Source organism: Chiloscyllium plagiosum, unplaced genomic scaffold, assembly GCF_037043375.1.
Source record: "Chiloscyllium plagiosum isolate Xiang-an unplaced genomic scaffold, Cpla_swu_hap1 HiC_scaffold_29, whole genome shotgun sequence".
Classification (NCBI taxonomy): Eukaryota; Metazoa; Chordata; class Chondrichthyes; order Orectolobiformes; family Hemiscylliidae; genus Chiloscyllium; species Chiloscyllium plagiosum.
The window spans coordinates 12848507-12871037 of NW_028270167.1; the positions used below are offsets into that span (position 1 = coordinate 12848507).

The 22531-nt window shown below is 43.4% G+C and overlaps 1 protein-coding gene across 4 annotated transcripts in view; it reads left to right on the top strand.

Moving 5' to 3' along the window:
• Positions 1 to 3121, top strand: part of LOC148142251 (serine/threonine-protein kinase SIK2-like) — a 58571-nt gene extending 55450 nt beyond the window's left edge. Inside the window, exon 4 of one of the 4 annotated variants that reach the window (XR_015751974.1) lies at positions 2420 to 3094. Coding sequence is in view for 2 of the 4 variants with exons in the window: in XM_087976383.1 (XP_087832509.1) it covers positions 2420 to 2497 (78 nt within the window). In the remaining 2 variants the exon portion in view is untranslated. Of the gene's footprint in view, positions 1 to 2419 lie in introns of all 4 variants that reach the window. The other 3 variants (XR_015751975.1, XM_087976383.1, XM_087976384.1) reach the window with 3 other exon arrangements.
• The last annotated feature ends 19410 nt before the right edge of the window (positions 3122 to 22531 follow it).

A 22531-nucleotide genomic window follows, 5' to 3' on the forward strand; every position in this document is an offset into this window, starting at 1 on the left:
GCACAACAGGTGTTGCATCGGAAGGACAGAAGAGTTGACGTTTTGGGCAGGACCCTGACTTTGTCCATCCAGCACCTCCACATCACACGTTTATACTTGGGCCTATCATTGGTGAACTTGCTCAAAGATTTCTCATTTCCAATTTCAGAAACTGTATCAAATGCCATAGTGCAGTTAGACATAGGAGGAGAAAGTGAGGACTGCAGATGCTGGAGATCAGAGCTGAAAATGTGTTGCTGGAAAAGCGCAGCAGGTCAGGCAGCATCCAAGGAACAGGAGAATCGACGTTTCGGGCAAAGTTCCTTCATTCCTGAATAAGGGCTTGTGCCCGAAACGTCGATTCTCCTGTTCCTTGGATGCTGCCTGACCTGCTGCGCTTTTCCAGCAACACATTTTCAGCTACAGTTAGACATAGGTCTACTCTGCCTCTCTCCTAAACGCAGGGCGATGCTGCGTAGTGGGAGGACACCTATTCTAGGTCAAACTTAGGGAGACAAGAGTTCAGATCCCAAAATGGTAGGTGGTGGAATTTAAATTCCATTTAAAAACCACCTGGAATTGAAAGATAATCTCTGTAAAGTTGACCATCATTGATTTGTTGTGAAAGCTCACCAGGTTCAGTAATGTTCTTTTTCAGGGATAGAAATCAGCCATTCTTGGCCTCTATTGCTTCTGTGTGACTCCGGACCCACAGAAATGTTGATTCCTAACTGCTCTCTGAAATGGCTTAGCAAGCTACTCCACTTGGAGCAGATAGGCATGGGAGTCAAATGTTGGCCTTGCAAAGGATATCTGAAGGAATAAAAACAAATTATGTCCACTGCTTGCTAAACTATTCTTTTTATTTCCCACACCCAACCATCCTTTGGTTTTCCTCGGTAATAGTCCTAAAAAGTGTTGAACTGTGGGGAAAGAAGTATAGTCTTATGCGATAGGTGCATTCATAATAGGGACATGATCCAAATAGAACCACATTTAGCCATCAAAGAAGACTTTTTTGCTCCATTAGTCTGGCTGGCATTTAATGTGACTTGAAAGATTACTGTGTGACTCTGTATGCAGTCAATTCCGTCACCCGAACCCTGTGTGTTTTTACTGGTGGCAGTCATTGCTGAATTACAAACAGAAGGCAATAGAACGGCCACCTTTCTCGCACCTGGTTGGAGCTTCATGTGGAGTTTAACAGATGGGAAAACTTTGAGTGACGTTCCAAACGGATGGCTGCTCTGTCACTGCCAGATTTCAATATCTCGGTTGAAAATTACTGCCCTGGCATGTGTTTTAGGGGTAGAATTCAAACCTTGTGCCTTGGGCATTCTGAAAGGTGCTGAGCCAGGGTTGTCTGTTTTGCATCTGAAGTGAGAAAGCCCTGTCTTGTTGATGATGGAGGAAGATATATCAATAGTGTGCAGATTGGATATGGGGCCGTGTTACCATGTGTGGGACGTGTTGGGGAAGGGTTTGGAGGTACTTGTTGGTATGATAAGGTGTGAAAGGTGATTGGAGAACACAGCGTCTCAGGTTAAACATGCACCAACTCCTTCTCTTCTATCTTTGAATTGAGTGTAAACTCAGAGTTTGCACCTCTCCTACAAAGGCCTGCTTTCCAGTTTGTAGTTAACTTCAAGACCATAGGATGTAGGAGTAGATTAGGCCATTCAGTCCATCGAGTCTGCTCCAGTGTATGATGACTTTAATGTGTCGCAGGCTTCAATGTCCCAAAATCAAATCTGTGCCCTATAATGTACCCCTTTCCTATTGGCTGATTGTCGCATGGCTTAACAGAAGGTCTGAAAGTAGGCTTCTGGACCTGGTGATTCATCACAAAACAGTGGAGATCACAAAGGATAACTAATAACTCTGTGTTAAACCAACAGGGGTCAGTACAGAACATTTTGCTCTCATTCTGAACAAAGTTCCTTCACCTGAAGGCACCAGAATTAAACATTATTACAGGTTGGAGTAAGGGGTGGAGGTTAGAACTTGGATTTGCAATGCACTTCCCTCCAGCCACATCCTATAACCTGTGAAGGGGATCTCACCAGCAAAGTGGCTCCTGAGTGGTGTTGAAATTGTCTAAAATTTCCTGAATAGGAATTTAATGTGGAGTTTGGGTTTCAGAAAGAGAAATGAGTGAAACATAGTTTTCTTTCTTCTCTCCTTTTAAAGCTGTTTCATGCTGATGTATAATCTCCTAACTGGTGATTTTCGGCCCTTGGTTGAAATGGGATAATGTTTTTGAGCGAAATGATTGAAGCTCTAAAAAGTGAAACCTTTATTTCTGTTGTTCTTTCATATTATGTATTTTTCAAGATTCTTGAGGTCTGTAATGTCCAATACCAGTAAACGTTTTTTTTTGGAGAAACTCAATAGCGATATATTGTGTTATATGTGACTTCCTGCCTTTTGTTCTCTACAGGTGATGGAGACCAAAAATATGCTGTATCTTGTGACGGAGTACGCTAAGAATGGAGAGATCTTTGGTAAGCGTTTTTAATTATGTATTTTTTTTATATCAACTTCCTGCACATCTGGCTAACAGATCCGCAGAATTCAATGTGCAAAAAGCTACTGGTGCAGGTGTTCAAGTTAAAATGAATTAATTGAATAGGCAGGCTAGGTTCCTACTGTGACACCTGTTTTTAATGGTTTGAAGTGGCATTCAGTGATTATACCCCATTTTCCCATTCTTACCAAGTATCAGATGTGGATTAAAAGTTATGGGATGTCTGGAAAAGCCAGGTTGTAGTGATGCCATTCGACTTACTTTTTCTCCAAGGTTAGGAAATAATTTCCAAACCTTTTATTTCTTTGAATTGTTTGTTTTTCCTATCTTGTGATTTTTAAGTTTGATTGACAACTACATCAAACAATGTTCTCACTTCTGAAGCAGTAAATCATCAGTTCAAACCGTTCAGCATGACTTGAAAACATAATTCAGGGCAACACTTTTTCAAATTGTACTGTAGAAGTGCTGCATTGCCAGAGGTGCTGTTTTTCACATGAGATGCCAAGGCTCCTTCTGCCCAGATAGGTAGATGTTAAAGATCATAGGTCCAATACGCACTCTAATTCAATTATTGTCGCAGGATTGCCTTCTGACAATATACTAGGAGAAAGTGAGGAATGCAGATGCTGGGGATCAGAGTTGAAGACTGTGGTGCTGGAAAAGCACAGCCGGTCTTATTCCTGACGAAGAGCTTATGCCTGAAACGTCGACCGTCCTGCTCCTCTGATGCTGCCTGGCCGGCTGTGCTTTTCCAGCACCACATTCTTCTGCAGTATACGACTTGTGTATACAGTACCTCCTGAGGGATGTTGGAGCAAGCTGGACAGCTGTACAGCTTGAAGGGGATGTTGTGCCAGGGCACCATTTGAAGACCAGCGTTCCCCAGTGTTCTCTGCCACATTGGCCATCGCTTGGCATTCACAATAATTTGGAACAACACCTATCTGGTCTATTTCGTTACTGGGATACTGAGTGCAGAAATGTCTGTTGTTTGTCTACGTAATGATGACAAAAAAAAAGCAATTCATTGGTTGTGAACTCAACTGGCCAAAGATCTATTGAGATGTCATCATGTAGCTTCCAGTTTGTTCTGGATTTGTGGTATTAAATACCTCCTAGGAGAGAAGGTGCAAGGGAGACAATCATCTTGTACTTTATGCTGCTTCAATAATATTTGTAGTTTGCAACTACAAACCTTTTCTGAAGAATGTAAAGCTTTGTATTACATTGAAGTTGGTTTGTAATGCTAATGATCTATCTAGAAGACAGGGCAAAGACCTGGTTGTGATAATCCCATTATATGTTCCTGCCAGAGACCAGTGCTTTACATTAACTGAACCCACACTAACAACTACTTCCTTTTGACCTTGTGAGCATTGCTGGTCTTGCAGCTTATTTTGAGACCTGTAAGTACTTGGTATTAGAGTGTAATCTGCAAATGATTACATGTATGATGGAGCTGCCTGTGACACAGTGGCACACTTCAGATTTGCAGGAGTTAATTTTATCTATTGAATAGTCACCTGACTTGTGGTGCTAATGGCATTGCTATGTTTTGACAGCTTATTCTTTATTACTGTGACACAGCTGAGTGTTCAATGCAGTGTCCCACTTGGAGCCATTGTAAAGGCAGACAATCCCATCACTGTCCTGATCAGCAAACCTTGTAGGAAGAAGAGCTGAAGCATCTCATTGACCCATACAAAACTCTTACGGGGCCTGACAGGTAAATACAGGAAGAATGTTTCCCTTGGCTGCAAAGGTCCAAAACCAAGGGATACACTCTGAGGAAGAGAGAGGCCATTTAGGAATGATGAGGAATTTCTTCACTCATAGGATGCTGGGTTTTTGGGAGAGAGCTGAGTAAGCTCAGTCACTGAGTATGTTGAAGACCAACAACAGTGGACTTCTAGAGTATTGCTGAAAAACGATGCCTTTTGTCTTGGATTCATCAGGAAAATTTGCACAAATACCAATAAAAGGGAAAAACAGCTTTTTTTTCCCCACCAGTCCTCCATTTCTCTACTACCAACCAACTCTAAGATTTCAAGACGGTAAATATATTGAGGGATGTTGGGGGATAATATGGGGAAAATGGCGACACTGGCTTGGTTGACCAAATATCTGTACCTGCTCCTTTTTCCTTTGTACACCAAGTGCAGAGGACAACAGTGACAGTGTTCAGGTGAAGGGCTGAAGAAAGAATCCTGAACCCACAAAAGGAAACTTTTCAGCTTAAATTCCTTTTTCGGGTATACCAGTCACCAAAACTGGATAGGGTGCGCCTGTTACCTCCCAAAGTGACAATTAGATGACTACTTGTATGATTCGACACTGGCTTGCACTTCTTAAAATGGCCTTTCCACCAGAAAGTATTTGACATTTTAGGGGAGGCAGTAGCCTAGTGGTATTATCACTGGACTGTTAATCCAATTACCCTGGTAACGTTCTCGGGACCAGCATTCGAATCCTGCTGAGGCAGACAGTAGAATTTGAATTCAATAAATATCTGGATTTAAGAGTTTAATGATCACCATGAATCCGTTGTCGATTGTTGGGGGAGGTGGTGGGGTGGAGAAAAACTCATCTGTTTCACTAACGTCCTGTGGGGAAGGAAACTGCCATCCTTATCTGGTCTGGCCTGCATGTAACTCCAGAATCACAGCAATGTGGTTGGCTCTTGACTGCCCTCAGGGTAATTAGGAATGGGTAATAAATGCTGAACCAGAATGAATGAACAAAAAAGAACTTTTTAAAAAAAACAGCAGCTGGTCTTTTCAGGATGATGATAGCCAGAGTGGGAATGGGACAGTTCATCATTTCTTCATGACGTTTGGTGCTCCAAAGGCCATTTTTAGGTGGAACTTCAGTGTGGGCTTGACTGTTGATAATGGCACCACATGGGGTCAAGGCATCTGTTCTACCATCACATACTTCTCCTTTTTTGATTTGCTTTTCTTTCCTTCCTGCTTGACAGCAATGTTTTTTTGTCTCTTAATGCTTCTCTCTTCTGACCATTTGTTCATGAGCATGCAGCATCGAACAGTACAGCACAGGAACAGGCCCACCATCTTTGTGCTGCCCATGATGCCATTCTAAACTAATCCCATCTGCCTGTCCATGGTCTTTGTTCCTATATTCCTTGCCTGCTCACTTATCTAGAGCAGTATTGGTTGAGGAAGTTTATCGTACCTGGTCCATTCTTCATCCAGCCATGTCACTGTCAAGCCCAGGTAAGAGCCAGGCAGTGAGCGAAGCTCAGAGGTCAAGAAAAACGCTCCCACCGTTGGCCCAGATGGGCTCAGATAACTGTGCCTCTCGTGGATCAAATATTGGATTACCTAGGTTTGTATTTTTGTTATTCACTTCCCCACTTCATTAAAGCTAATGTCAGGAGCCCAGGATGATTTGGCAGGAGGGAGACATGGAGATGGACTGTTGAGGGTCAGGATGGTGGCCCTACGCGTTTAGCTGGGAAATAGTGAATACTACAAATAGAGTTAGATTAGGGAATGGAGTAATATATTAATCTTTGTTTAGTACAGCATGTCATAATTAAGCAGAATGGTACAATACATGACTTGTGCCTGTATTGAGGTAAGAATAATGTAAAGTAGATTTATCTCTACTGTCAACTAGTGCAAATACCTTTTTAAGTGCATATTATATATACTGATAAAATCTTTCTGCTTAAAAGGAAAAGAAATTGAACTGTGCCCTACCTTACGAAGGGAAAATTTTAACAGTGGTCATTGTACACAGGCACACCCGGAGCTGTCATTGAACATTGGCGTGTTTTTATTTGCACTCAGGATATGACTGTTTGGCATTACAGTCGATCAGAACAAGTGTGCCCACTTGTTGATAGATCTGTTAACCAGCTTCCTCCAAGTAATCGGAGCTATCAACATTGCTTCTCCCCTAGCACACTCTACTCGTCCACCTCCCCCTCAACTATAGCATAAATACTGTCCCCTTCACACTTCAGGTCAGCTCTGATGAAGAGTCATCTAGCCTTGAGACATTAGCTTGTTGTCTCTCCATGGATGCTGCCTGACCCACTGATCTCCAGCATTTTTGTTTTCAATACAGATTCCAGCATCTGCAAAAATTTGCTCCCTCACCTTTGTCATTGAGATGTTTGGCCATGGGGCGGTGGGGTTGATTGGTGCTGGTGTCCCAGATGCTAAAGCGCTTTGTGAGAATGCATCCAGTCTCCCCAATGTAAAGGAGACCACATGGGGAGCAATAAATATCATTGGTGCATGTGCAGTTGAAACTTTGGATGTGGAAGGCTCCTTTGGGACCCTGGATGGAGGTGAGAGGGTTCGTGTGGGTGCAGGTTTTGCATTTCCTGCGGTGGCAGGGGAAGGTGCCAAGAGGGGTGCGGGTGGGTTGTTGGGGGGACGTGAAGCTGACCAGGTAGTCACGGAGGGAACAGTCTTTGCGGAAAGGGGTGGGGAGGAAAATATATCCCTGGTGCTGGGGTCATATGGGCCAGTGGGTGTAGATTGGTTGGGATATCTGGTCAGCATGGACGTGTTGGACTGAACGGTCTGTTCCCATGCTGTACATCTCTGACTCTTCTGCAGCTCACAAATGGCAGCTTGCAGCAAACTTGTTCCTGCCATGAAGTGCTTTCCCTTCCTATGAAAGCACTGAGATTAAGAATGAGGGGACCATGGGGTGGGGACAGGGGAGAGTTATGGTTCTCTCTACACCACCTTTCCCTTTCATGCTATGCTCATTACGTAATGGACTGTGGCACTCTATGAACTTGGTCAAAACTCTGGCTTCTTAATTTGCTACTCTTCTGTAAAGCAGATTTGTGCTTCGTGCCCTTTCCTACATTGAGCAGTGAACAACACAGAGGGAGCGTCTGTCACTTGCTATTGCACCAGGGCAGTTAGTAACAGCTCAAACAACACAACTGTCCAGATCTTTGAGGTAATGTCACAACTGCATCCTATTGCTGTCAAGTGTCGGAGGCAGTCCAGCGTGAGATTCCTCAGCTCTGCGCTGACTTACTAAGCAAAGTGGTCCGTGATGTGCAGCCAGGTCACAAGATTAATCATAACAGCAGGAATGTGTAACGAACCCTGTGCGGCATGTAGCTTCACCACTGAAGGGCTATCATTTCCTGTTTTGCATGCATGCCTGCTATCATTCACTCTTCAGCTGTCCGATCAGAGTCCTTTACCAAAGAGCTGTTCGGTGCTGTCTCCAAGGGAGAGGCTTCCTTCAGGCTGAGATCAGTTAGTGATAGAGGAAGAACAGCACTCCATGTTGTTGAGTATTAATGCTGCAACAATTGACAACCTGCTACCCAGTACTTCTGCCACTTAAGGTTATTTTATTTCATATGTTTAATTTACTCCTGGAAAATAATTTAGGATATATGAAATTCATAATTATCAGTAGTGTTAAGGGTTTTCTGTCTACACTAGTGGGATTTTTAAAAGAATAAGGACAGTTCATACAAACTTCCTGCACACCAATAATTCACTTTGTTTAAATGTGCTTGTTTGCTCAGTCTTTAATCTGGAGGTGTTAGTGGTTGACCAACTCCATCACTGTGGACTGGTGATTTCTTTTCTGAGCCAACCAGACAAAAGCCGCAATTGGTATTTGCAAATGTCACCTTGGGTCTCTGTTTGTTTCTCCAACTCGGGGATCTGCCCAGTACGTGATTGAGTTAGTGTGGGGGAAGGGGATTTTAAATTTGAGCTCTTGCAAAATTCTCTGCTTTGATCCTACAAGGGATTTGGAGTGGAGAAACCCGCAGGACCGTGGCTGATGTTGGTTTTGTAATAGTTAACAGAGTTAATATGGGGGATGAGGTGCAAGTAGTGTAATAATCCATCCTGGTCCATCCACATCAACACTACAGTCAGCAAAGCACACCAACGCTCTTTCCAAGACAATAAGAAATTATACTGAGTTGTGAACACAGCCCAGTCTATCCTGAAAATTGGTCTTCCATCCATTGACTCCGTCTATACTTCGGGAAAGCAGCCAACATAATCAAAGTTAAAAATCTCACAACACCAGGTTATAGTCCAACAGGTTTAATTGGAAGCACACTAGCTTTCGGAGTGACACTCTTCATCAGGTGATAGTGGAGGGCTCGATCGTAACACAGAATTTATGGCAAAAATTTAGTGTGATGTAACTGAAATTATACATTGAAAAATTGATTGTCTGTTAAGCCTTTCATCTGTTAGAATATAGTGATAGTTTCACTTCTTTCATGTGTAAATCACAAAACCTTTTTTATATTAAAAAGTTGTATTCTCGGGTTAGCTGTTAACAATGGTGATAGCTAGACAATATGTTGAAGGTGTTGGCCCCCTGTGTTCTGTCTATGCCATGATGTTTAGATTGATTCTAATCTTAAAAAGTGAGATAACTGAGTTTTACATAAATTCATGCAGTTTTTGAGCAAAGTACAATGTAACCCTGCCAATACAAATTCACCCCACAAAATGTGTGTGCATGTGGGTCTTTGTCTGTCTGTCTGTCTGTCTGTCTCTGTATGTGTCTGTCTGTCTGGGTTGGTGGTTGTGTGTGTGTGTATGTGTGTGTGTGTGTGTGGGTGTATGTGTATCTGTGTATAGGAGTGTGTGTGTGTGTCTAGTGCAAAGAACAAAGTGAAACTATCACTGTATTCTAACAGATGACATGTCACATTACAGGTGACCACCATTGCACTATATAGACACATATATACTACACACACACTCGCGCGCAGGCACTCGCACTTGCACTCACACCCTTACAGACAGACACACACTCCCACACTCTCACATGCACCCCCTCACAGACTTCAGACACTCTGCATTCACTACACACACGCATACACTTTCTCACACTCAACCTCCCAACCCAGACAGGTGCGCACAGACAGACAAAGACCCACATGCGCACACATATTTTGAGGGGTGAATTTGTATTTGCAGGGTTACATTGTACTTTGCTTAAAAACTGCATGCATTCATGTAGAACTCCGTTATCTCGCTTTTTAGATTAGAATCAATCTAAACGTCATGGCATAGACAGAGAACACGGGGGGCCAACACCTTCAACATATTGTCTAGCTATCACCATTGTTAACAGCTAACCCAAGAATGCAACTTTTTAATATAAAAAAAGTTTTGTGATTTACACATGAAAGAAGTGAAACTAACAGATGAAAGGCTTAACAGACAATCAATTTTTCAATGTATAATTTCAGTTACATCACACTGTAAATCTTTGCTATAAATTCTGTTACGATCAAGCCCTCCACTATCACCTGATGTAGGAGCATCGCTCCGAAAGCTAGTGTGCTTCCAATTAAACCTGTTGGACTATAACCTGGTGTTGTGTGATTTTTTAACTTTGTACACCCCAGTCCAACACCGGCATCTCCAAATCGTAACATAATCAAAGACTCCTCCCACCCCAGTTATACTCTCTTCCACCCTCTTCCATCAGGCAGAAGATACAAAAGTTTTAAAACATGTACCAACAGATTGAAGAACACCTTCCTCCCTGTTGTAATCAGACCTCTCATATTAGAGTTGACCTTTCTCTGCACCTTCTCTGCTGTAACAATATATTCTGGTCTATCACCCTGATATACTTAGGTAATGTATGATTTGTCTGGATAACATGCAAAACAATACTTTTACTGTCTCTTGGTACATGTGACAATAATAAATCAAGTCAAGAATTGTACTCTGGCAAGCTTTTTTGTCCAGAGTGCAAATTGTGTATGTACTTGACGGTAGTTAACATTTATTTTACCAGAATCAGAACTCTGACCATCTGTTGACTTTTAGCTGACTGATGCAGACATGGCTTCCATCTACTTGTAAACAATGGAGCGAGCAGATAATAAGTATTGAAGCCTGCACGATATGGCTTGTGTTGGGGCATTTATAAATGCTTGCTTTTTGCATGAAAGCATGAAAAAGCAAATGAATACAGAATTATCTGGGTTCTGACAAGGGTCACCAGACCTGAAACGTTAACTCTGATTTCTCTTCACAGATGCTGTCAGATCTGCTGAGCTTTTCCAGCAACTTCTGTTTTTGATACAGAATTATCTGATTGTGATGTAAACATGTAAATTGTCATCTTGTAATGTAAATAGCTCATTCCCCAAACTTTGCAACCGCTCCTCTTTGTTAGGATCTTGTCAAAATATGCAAGAGAAGAAAACTCAATTGTTTCAACGATTTGTTCCTGTGTCTCTCCCTTTTTTTTTGTCTTTATTTTTCTCTTTCATTTCAATTGCTGATACAATAATTTCAGCACTTGTATGGCATACCAGGTGAAAATTGCATTCATTACCAATTATGGAATAGTAGATTTCTAACAAAACCGCCATTCTTAATAGCAGACTACCGATACCTGTTGTCAGGGGTGATCCAAATATTTTTAATGTCAAGAATGCATAGCAGTCACATTCATGTGCCTCCTGGTGAACACTTTAACCTTTGAGTTCAGCCTGAAAAATGTACTCAGTCTGTGCTCAATTGCCTTGGGTTCTGTTCAATTATTCACACTACTCCAGAACTACAGTGTCAGCCAGCAACACAATTGCCTCACTGCAGTGGAAAATTGTCTCTGAGTCACTCCAATCCAAAACTGAGCGATAACCTTCAGCCCTGCTGTTTTATGACCCATCTTATTCAGTGCTGTCTGCACGTCAATTTTTGTGCTCTGCTACCATGCTGGAAATTTGCTCGCTCCTTCCTCAGAATATTTCTAGTCTTGTGGTCGTTTGCAGGACAGAAAGACTTAATTCGGCTGTTGAGTTCCTGCAGGTCCCTGTGAAGCAATCCAGTCTTCCCTTGCTCTGTTGCGGTTGACCTGCAAGTTAGTTTGCCTCAAGTGTCTAATTTGCTTTTAGAATCATTGATTCTGCTTCCATTGTGCCTCATTGGCAGTGAGGTCCCAGTCATTAGCACTCACTTTCAAAACATCACTTCTGCCCAAAGTTTTAAATCTGTTTCCCATTAGTCCTTGTACCATTAACCAATGGAGACCCGTTTTCCTTTCTCTGCCTTATCCAATTTGCCATACTTTGTACTTCTCTGTCAGATTCCTCCTTCAATCATCTTTGCAACTTTTTTAACCCAACAATTTCTGGAATGATGAAACCTCCCAAAAATGTCATCTCTTCTCTTGAAGGTAGTGGGTTTATGCTGAATCATTTGATGTTGACTGTTATTCAGAGGAAGTAGTCACTTTGCAGTGTTCATCGTTCAAGTGACCATTCTTCATGTACAAACCTTGGTGAGGAGTAGTTGTGGACCTTTTGACTGTGGCGAGCATCATAATTGAGGCTGATTTTTGATCTAGTAGAGTGCACTTGGTTGGGGAACATGCACAGGATAGCAATGGAAACCCAAGTTGACATTCCTCCTAACTCCTAATCTCAGCCCAGGGAGTGATGATGCTTTTGGACAAGAGAAGACTTGAGGGGACATTTATTGGAAATACTCAAAATCATGAATGTGTGAGCAGAGTAGATAGGGAAGACAACTGATGAAAGGATCAGGATCAAGTGGGCACAGGTTTGAGGTGGAGAGATGAATGGGGGGGGGTGGCATTGCATGGTGGGACTGAGGAGAAGGTAGCAAAGAATAGGTGAATGGGGGTGGGGATAGAGGTGAGAGGTCAGAGAGGAGGGTGGGGGAAAGTAGCAAATCCCTTCCGTCCAGGAACTCCCCAAATAGGTTCAAGACACCACCCACGCCCTCCACCTCCTCCAAGACTTCTGTTTCCCCAACCTCCAACGCCTCATCTTCACCATGGACATCCAGTCGCTCTACACCTCCCTCCGCCATGACCAGGGCCTCCAAGCCCTCTGTTTCTTCCTCTCCTGATGTCCCCAATAGTACCCTTCCACTGATACACTCATTCGTTTGGCTGAACTGGTCCTCACCCTTAACAATTTCTCCTTCGAATCCTCCCACTTCCTCCAGACCAAAGGGGTAGCCATGGGCATCCATATGGGCCCCAGCAATGCCTGTCGCTTTGTCGGCCTCGTAGAACAGTCTATCTTCCGTAGTTACACCGGCACCACTCCCCACCTCTTCTTCCGCTACGTTGATGACTGCATCGGCACCACAACTTCACCAACACATTCCACCCTGAACTTAAATTCACCTGGACCATCTCTGGCACCTCCCTCCCCTTCCTGGACCTCGCCATCTCCACTAATGATCTCCTTGCTGCCTTCCCCCACCCTCCTCTCTGACCTATTACCTCCACTCTCCATTTATCTCTCCCACCCTGGAGGCTCCCTGCCTCCATTCCTGATGAAGGGCTTTTGCCCGAAATGTCGTTTCTCTTGCTCCTCGAATGCTGCCTGACATGCTGTGCTTTTCCAGCACCACTCTAAACTAAACCCTGGTTTCCAGCATCTGCAATCCTCACTTTCGCCTACAGGTTTGAGGTGATTGGCAAAAGAAGCCATTGTAGAAATGAGGAAACCCCTTTTTTATCTCACAGCGAATGGTTAGGTTTTGAAGTGCTCACTTGGCCAGTGAGGTGGAGCAGGTTTAATCGATGTGTCCAAAAGGCCATGAAACTGCTCGCTTTAAAGGGAAGAACGTGCAGGGTTCTGGTGAAACTCACACTCGGTCATTGCTCATTTTGAGAGCTGGTGCTGGTGAGATGGGCCAAAGGTCTTGTCTCCTGTGCTGTAACAATTCTGGGATTTTGTGGATTAAGCCACCTTTTGTCCCTGCTCCTGAGATGATTGAAGGAGAAAGGTGCAGACTTTGCATTGAGTTTCATCCAATGCAGTGCATTAAATAACTGAAACATTGGAGAAGTGTTTTCTGGAGGGAGCCCTTGTGATGATGCTGCTGTATGTTAAAGATGCTGTAGAAATGCTCCCTGCCAGTGCCAATATTTTTAAAGAGAAATCGGAATATCTGCCTTCTGGGGAATTTTGGTAACTGATGAGCCCCTGTGTCTTAGTTATAGATTTATTTTATTCCTTGTGGACATGGGCCTCATTAGCTAGGCCAGCACTATGAAGAAGGGCGAATGCCCGAAACGTCGATTCTCCTGTTCCCTAGATGCTGCCTGACCTGCTGCGCTTTTCCAGCAACACATTTCCATCTCTGATCTCCAGCATCTGCAGACCTCACTTTCTCCTCAGCACTATGACCCATCCTGAATTGCCCAGAGGGCAGTTCAAAATCAACTAATTGTTATGTGTCTGGAGTCGCATGTAGGCCGAGCCAGGCAAAGCTGGCAAATTTCCTTCTTTGAAGGGATTAGTGAGCTAGGTTAGGTTTTTATAACCATTGACACACAGTTATTGTTAGGTCAGCTATCATCTCAATTTCAGAGTTTTGAAATTGAAGTCAAATTTCCCCATCTGCCATGGTGGGATTTGCACCCATGTCTGCGGAGAATTAGCCTGGGGCTCTGGATTATTACTTTCCCATTGTTCCGCCACCTACCCCCACCCTGTTTAGCTCAGTTGGCTGGATAGGTGGAGCATGGTGAAGGATGATGTCACCTGTGCTGTCTGACTCTTTGTCCCGGTGCCTAATGTGGAGTGGTGCCCCACTTGCTCCTCTCTAACAGAGAAGTAACTACGGCTATTTTTCCACAACCACTAGATCAGGTTCTCTGGTTGTCTGGCTGGCAGAACAAGTCGACCTTCGATGCCTAACATTGGTGACAGGAAGTGTTCGCATTCCCAGTCTTCATTCTGCATACTCCTGTCTTCTAATGGTTGAGAGCTGAGTACTGAGCAAAGGCTAGATGCAGTCAGCCTTCCATCCCCATAATTTTGGGGTGTGTGAATTGCCCTGGGTCATGCTGCCAGCACCTTCTGAAGGGTTACAAATACTGGGCTTGATGTTCTCTCAGTCTGGGAACAGTATGGCTTGGCATAAGTGAAAAGTAAATATTTCCGAGCACTGGAGACATTTTGTACTTAATGTAGTGAATGTAGTTGTAGAGCTGTAAGGGGATGTGATGGTGTTCAACTAAGGACAGGTCTACCAAAGAGCCAACGTAGCCACGATAGGTTGGACTTGTGTTGTCAAATTCTGTTTCCCCAATCAGGTTAATGATGAGCAATGTGATGTCAATGTGTTCAATAATCTTGGCCACGGAATTAACAAATTATTTTGAGATTGGATTGTAAAACAGAGAACCCTAGTGTAACCGCAATATCTACAAATATAAAACAGCTGCCATCTTGGTCCTGATGTGTCAATTTCGGGGTTCATGAAGTCCCAGTTAAACGAGCTTAAATTGTCACCCATTCATTTGGAGCTCCTGAGCAGTACATTGGTGAGTTGGCCTTTTATCATTCTGTCTCAACTCTAGACTATTGGGCACTGGACCCTGTTGCTCCCTAGACCTGGGTCTGAAAATGTCACCCGGTTAGGGAACTGGTTTTTCAGAGGTCACTGATTTGACCACCTGTATTTCTAGATTTCCCCACTCCTCCATGGAGTCTCAACAGCACCGCTGCCAGCCTAAACGGGAATGGAAAGTGTGCCACACTGAGGTAATCTTCGCTAGTCCTAGGGGCTCTCTGCAAATGGCAACATGCTTCTTGGAACCCTCTGCAAGTGGTGGGACCATCTTTAGGGATGCCCTGCAAATGGGAGTTTATTCCGCGGCACACTCAGTGATTTGATTGTGAGCAAGTTCCTTGGGATCCTCTGAAGACTAACTTATTTTTAGGGGGTCCCTGTGAATGGGAATACACTTGACAAGTGACCGGAGAGTGAACGTGCTACCTTGGAATGCCCTCCTTATAGAAAGGGGTGGATTCCAAAGGATCACATCTCTCCACTTTTAGGAAGTGGCATCAGCATCCCAAAAGGAAGTGGTTTGATCATGGCTGTATTTGTTTATTTTGATCACTGTATATGAATAACAATCTGCTAACAAATTTGAAAGAGCAGGCAAGAAAAAAAAACAAATCTGGCATTCTCGAGACCTATGGTTACGCATTAATTGCAAAGACAGAAATCTGATTACCTCATATACCTCAGCATTGTTTAATACTAACTTTACAACCTGTGCCTTAGACAACACACTAAACCTCTATTATGGAGCAATAAAAACTCCACTCCTTGAATTTTTCCATGTGGGGATCTTGTCCGAATGCAAAAGCATTGATTATCTGTTTTAAATCACCATTTAAAAAGTTTTATGGCAGTTTTTATTGGCTCACTAACTATTGTGTTCTTGGCACGTTCAAAGCACTATTTCTTTATGCCAGGTCCCTCTTCTGTAAATGTTGCTGTGATTTGTTTTATAAGGTATTACTACTACTTCAGTTGAAGTTTAGTTCACAAAACATATCATAAATTAAAAATGTCAGCATCAATATAACAGCAATAAGATGTATAGTGACATGAGAACTTGTCTGGATAGCTTATGTGGGGCTTAAGAGCACATCAGAATTACAGATTCCAGAACCTGTTCATTTTATGAATCATTTTAATGAGCAGTCTCTCAAGGTGCTGAATTTTAGTTTTTAAAATAATTATTGGGTGTGCATTTTTCTCTTAGGAGCTGGATTATTCACAAACCTGCGCCCAGAATGTGGACATATTCTTGTTAAAATTTAAGTGCATTCATATTTGTGAAGTGTACTTCCAACCTACCAAGCTGGAAGATCCACCTCACCGTCTCTGCTGGGTTGAAGGTACCTGTTGAGGCAAGAGGTTGGCAGAAGTGTGACTGCCATGTGAGATCACCAGGTCATACTTGCAAGAAGCTGGAATTGGCATATCCTCTCTATTTTCCCAAAAACTAACCTAGTCTCTCTTGTGTTCTGTTTGTGTCTTCAGTCGAGTGTAACTATCTATAGAAGCAAGAAGCATCTGTTAACTCTGAACGCACTCATCGCCTTTCCTGCTCTAACCCACCAATTCACATTCTACGATATCCCTCAATTTCTTTGGAGACTTCTACACTGTACTTCCCTCACTTTCCTTTTAGCCTCAATTGCATTGCGCTTTGGGTAATTGTTACTTTTGGTCTTGGCTTTGCCTTCTATGCCTTTTCCTCAGTTCTATTCTTTCCCCCACCCCTGACAATATATTTCCAAGTCAGGATGGTGACTGGCTTGGGGCGAGGTTCTTGCAAGTGATGATGGCCTTCAAGATGGAAGTGGCTGTGGGTTTGGAAGGTGCTGACTAAGGATCTTTGGTGAATTTCTTCAGTGCATCTTGTAGACAGTACACACATTGTGTGGAGTAGATGGATGTGGTAATAATCTAGTGGGCTGTTTTGTTCTGAATGGTGACAAACTTCTTGAGCGTTGTTGAAGCTGCACACACCCAGGCAAGTGGGCAATATTGCATCACTCTCCTGACTTGGCATATCTTTTTACTAACCTGAATGTGGTTACAAGTTGTGTGCATATCCATGCTGCACTCTTCCACACGTTGTGTAAGATGCTTATTAGCACTTTAAGCTACTGAGGCCAAATAATATTGGCACTTAGCTTTTACCTGCTAGCTCAGAAACATAAAAGGTAGAAGCAGGCTGAGGCCATTCGATCCCTTGACCCTGCTCTACCGTACAACATGATTGTGGCTGGTGATTGAGCTCAATACCGTAATCATGCACCTCCTCTGCCCCAAAAAACCCCTTGGGCCCCAGATTAGCCACAAGAACTAGATCTACCTCCACCTCTTTGAAAACACTCCGGTTGTACTGAGAACAAACCCCTCCTCTTTGCTACAGCAGAAAGTTATAACCGTTGTGAGAGTGCTGGTGAAGGTTGTGGAAAGGCCCAAAATTTCAAATGGGAGGTTTTGAAGATTGTTTTATGTTGGTGGAAAACCAAGTGACAGACATTGCAATATTTATCTGATAAGCAGCAAAGAATCCTTTTCATACATTCCTTCCTTGTCTATTAAATTGCTGTAAAAAGCTTTTGTTCAAATAACTTTATGTAGAACACCGTGACCATTGAGTGACTATTAAATTAATTGTCTTTTTACCTTCATTCCTGTAAGATACACTCTTGGATTTTGAGAAATATGAAAATCTTGCTGACTTTCTTATGCTACGTTGATTTATATTTCAATTGGGGAGCAACCAAACTTGCCGTTAACAATTTTAGCTGCTGGGTTTCTAGATTTTTAAGTAGTTTTTAATTTAAAAAGGAAAAAGGCTTGAGCATGTAGTAAAGTGTGGCACTTTAGGATTTTGAGGTTGGAGTAATGGCTATGGGAGCTGTAATAGTTTGCTGCTGAAGCCGATAAGCCATTCATGAGCTTCATCTGACACTGGTTATGAGGCCATCAAGTATAGATCTCCCAGAGCAGAAGTTTCGTTGACATTGAAAATTTAGCATGGATGAGCATAATGGAGATAGTGAGGACTGCAGATGCTAGAGAGTGTGGATAAAGAGCGGAGCTGAAAAAAACACAGCAGGTCAAGCAGGGTTAGAGGAGAAGGTGGAGTCAAATGTTGCAGGTCGGAACCTTTCATCAGTCCTGATGAGAGGTCCCTACCTGAAACATCAACTCCTCTTCCTCTGATGCTGCTTGACCTGCCATGTCTTTTCTAATTCCACTCTTTCTCTACATGGATGGACATTAGTCACTGTTCAGCCTGGCCTTTCTGGAGAAGACTGGAGCCTGGAGCTTTGCTGTTCATGTCAGTTATCAGGCCGCAGTTGGTGATGGTTACTGTCAATAGGGAGGTGTGTCATCAGAGCTTTAGCCAATTTGAAGGGTGTGGTGTGTGTTCTGTAGGAGCCAAGATATTTCAGACAGGTGAGTGTTTTTTTTTGAAGTCTTATGTCAACACATGGGCTTTGTTTGATCTAGGCTAGCAGTGACATTTTGAGGAGAATTGGTAACCACCTGATAAAGGAGCAGTGCTCCGAACACAAGTGTTTTCAAATAAACCTGTTTGGACTATAACCTGGTGTTGTGATTTTTAACTTTGAGGAGAATTGTTTTCCCCGCAGACACCAGGAGGCACCTTCAATGTGTGCGAGCACGGGAAGCCACTGGAGTTATGTTGGACTCAGTGTCTCCGAGATAACCCTTGTGACTTACCAGAAGTGAATACTTACCAGGTTTATCCAGAAGCTCCTGAGCCTGTCTGAGCAGAACTGCTCTGTCAGCTTGATGAGAATGTGTGAAACAGCCTATAGTGTGGTTTCGTTGTGCTGGTCAAGGTGATACTTGCCATTTTCAGCATGTGATTTACTGTCCTCATGACTAGTCCAGTGGTGTTTTGGAGGGATTGCTGGCGGGCCATTACATGGTGAGCAGTGACACTAGAATAGTTGACGTTTTGGTTGTGGATGAATTGTACACTAAGTTTCTCTTTGGTCTTTGACCTGTTCAGGTGGAAAGCTAGAATGAAAACTTTAGATTTCTGATACATCTGTATAACTTGCTTTAGCTTCAACCTTTTTTAATTTATGATCTGATTTTGGGCTTGTTTTGCAGTTGCAATTCTACAAGTCCTTCTAGCAATCAGTTGCCAGGAAAGACCGAAGTAATTGCGGGGTTAATCAGCCTTGAGCAAAAGTTGCTTCAGTTTTTTTTTTAAATCTAAAGCACTTCAAGTGGGACAAGAAGCACCGGTACAACCGAAAAGGAAAATGTAGACTAAGTGTAAGGAACTTTGTTCCTGGCACCAGGTTGAAGAGTGGATTCCTGGGTAGAATTAAAGAGGGAGCACTCCTGAAATAGTTGAAAGAACCATCTGGAAAGTCTTGATAGTGGTAGGAGGGTGAGAATTGGGCGCGCTCTCTCTCTCTCTCTCTCCCTCTCTCTCTCTCTCTCTCTCTCTCTCTCTCTCTCTCTCTCTTTCTCTTTCCTCCTCCCCCTCCCCCCCCCCCCCCCCTCCTCTTCCTTCCTCCCTTCCATCCCTCCCTCCCTCCCTCCCTTCCCCCCCCGACTGTATATGACCCTGCCAGTCGTGTATCTCAACCAATAGCCTCAGCCCTAAGTGGCAGTTCATGGCGTTTTCGTTTCCCACACCAGCCGTTGCTTTAGTTTGCCTGTTTTGTTTTTTGAACCCTGCGCTTTGCAACACTGTGAAGGCACGTATGCAATTTTTTTTTTAAAAGCTTTCCTGGAAAGTTCAGTCACTGGGTTGGAGACTGCTTCCTTTTTCCTGTTGCTTTTCACTTAATGGGTGAAACATTTAACCTTTTGATCTATTTCTGAAAGAATTTGTGAACCACTTTTTCAGCCCACTTTGGCTTTACCCATTTTCCCCTCTAACCCCCATGATTCTCCTTTTATATTCTGTCACCAGGCAGGATAAGAGGAAAGACCCCTTGCGTAAATGTCAATCTCTAGATAATTGAGGGCGCAGATTCTGCGATGTGCTTGTAATCCTCTTGGTTAATGTTTGAGTAATCCATGCTTCCTGTTCACAAAATCTTAAGTACTTGTTGTGTTTTCTTTGGTAAATTGGGTGTTTCCTCTCTTGATTGTAAGGCATTGGCTAAAATTTTTGCGGAGGACATGTGTTCATCATTGGTGAGATGAAATGAGAGCTGTTTAAAGTGACCCACCATGAAACTCTCTTCTGCCTGGGGTTGAAAGAAAAGGAGGAATAATAAAAGCAGCAAAGGTGCAGCAATATGTATTATTAGACCCTGTTTACCCTGTCTGTTTCTTGAAAACTTGAAAGGGTTCAGAAAAGATTAACAAGGATGTTGCCAGGGTTGGAGGGCTTGAGCTATAGGGAGAAGCTGAATAGGCTGGGGCTGTTTTCCCTGCAGCGTCGGAGACTCTGGTCACCTTTATAGAGGTTTACAAAATCATGAGAGGCATGGATAGGGTAAATAGGCCAAATCTTTGCCCTAGAGTGGGGGGAGTCCAGACTAGAGGACATAGGGTGAGAGGGGAAAGGGGCAACTTTTTCACGCAGAGGGTAGTGTGTGTATGGAATGAGCTGCCAGAGAAAGTGGTGGAGACTGGTACAATTGCAACGTTTAAAAGGTATCTGGATGGGTACATGAATAGGAAGGGTTTAGAGGGATATAGTCAAGATTAGTGGTGCTGGAAATGCACAGCAAGTCAGGCATCGTCCGAGGAGCAGGAAAATCGATGCTTCGAGGTATAGGCCAAGTGTTGGCAAATGGAACTAGATCAGTTTAGGATATCTGGTCGGCATGGATGAGTTGGACCGAAGGGTCTGTTTCTGTACTGTATACCTCTATGACTCTGCATGTTGTTCAACTCACTGCCCCTTTTTACATTTGATGTAATACAGTTCTTGGTCATGTTGGACTTGCCACTGTGTGTTGTGCAGTGATCCAGATGCTTATACAGTGTGCAGGGATCTGTTAGTTACTTTTTAATAAAACCTGTTCTTTTTTTTTTAAATGAGACATTGCCGTGAGCTCAGATGTCACACTTGGGCTTGGCTCTCTCTGAATGCCAAGAATGGGGGGTTAGATTAGATTACTTAGTGTGGAAACAGGCCCTTCGACCCAACAAGTCCACACCGACCCACCGAAGTGCAACCCACCCAGACCCATTCCCCTACATTTACCCTTGCCCCTAACACTATGAGCAATTTAGCATGGCCAATTCACCTAACCTGTGCATTTTTGGACTGTGGGAGGAAATCTGAGCACCCGGAGGAAACCCACGCAGACACTGGGAGAATGTGCAAAATCCACAGTCAGTCAGTCGCCTGAGGCGGGAATTGAACCTGGGTCTCTGGCGCTGTGAGGCAGCGTGCGAACCACTGTGCCACTGTGTAGATCCTTGCCTCTTTATTTAGAAACACGATCAGGAATTGCTGGAGAAACCTGGCAGCATCTGTGGAGAGAAAGCAGAGGTAATGTTTCCAGTCCAGTGATCTTTCATTGTTGCAATCAATTTGGGGCCTGTTTTGCCTGTGGAGATGGCTGCCTCCAAACTGGTTTTCTTTGTGTTTGGAGTATTGTGTTTGTTAATTTAATAGGCATTACGTGAAACAGCTTAGCCTTAGTGTCTCCTTCCTGAGATGAATCACAAATTCCTGATGAGGCTGTTTGCTGAAGGGCAAACAACTACACCCTTTCTTTTTTAGGACTGATGATATTTTTCAAATATGAAATAACTTGCACTTATTTATCGTTTTGTGCATCTTCCAAATATTCCAAAATGAGGTAAGGATGCTAATTAGTTGGACCATGCTTGGCATGTAAATGCAGCGGAAGCTGTTCACTGTCAATCTCTCTTTTTTAAGCTGAAAGGAACAGCAGCATAGTGGCTAGCACTGCTGCCTCTCAGTGCAAGGACTTGGTTTCGATTCTAGCCTCTGGCGGCTATCTGTGCAGAGTTTTCGCGTTTTGTGTGGGTTTCTGCCAGGTCCCCAATTTCCTCCCTCAGTTCAAAAATGTGCAGGTTAGATGGATTGGCCACGCTAAATGAGGGATTATGGGGATAAGATTGTGGGTGAGGGTCTGGGTCTGGCTGGGATGCACTTCAGAGGGTTGATGCGCAGACTGTATGAACCATGCGGTCTCTGTCCACACAAGGTTACAATGATTCAAAAATCCAGAACAAGCAGGTAGACTCTGGTGAGGGTATTGCCTTGGGGAAGACCAACAGCATTGGCAATCACCATGACCCATTCCTCACTGGAAAAAGTGGCATCTTTTTCATAGAGGGAAGGGTAATTAGAGAATTCCAATCCCTGTTGTATTGCCCAGAGGAACACCCTGACCAAAATGCTTCTTCACCCAATACGTTATTTTTCAACAGCCATTTGTTGTAAAGAGAAGCGTGGAAGATATTTTGCACACAGCAAGATCCCACAATAATTGGAATGGTTAGTTTTTAATCTCTTTTTATGGGATTGGTTTGCAGATTAATGCTGGATTCACCAAGGAAAGGCTGGAAAGTACCTTCGGGTCCTGGATTTTGACTTTATACCGATTAGTTATTCGGTTCAATGTTTCCCCCAAAGGCGTTCAACAAGGTTCAAAAGCATCATAGACTGATTAGTAAGGTTAGATGTCATGGGATCTTGGGGGACCTAGCCAATGGGATACAAATT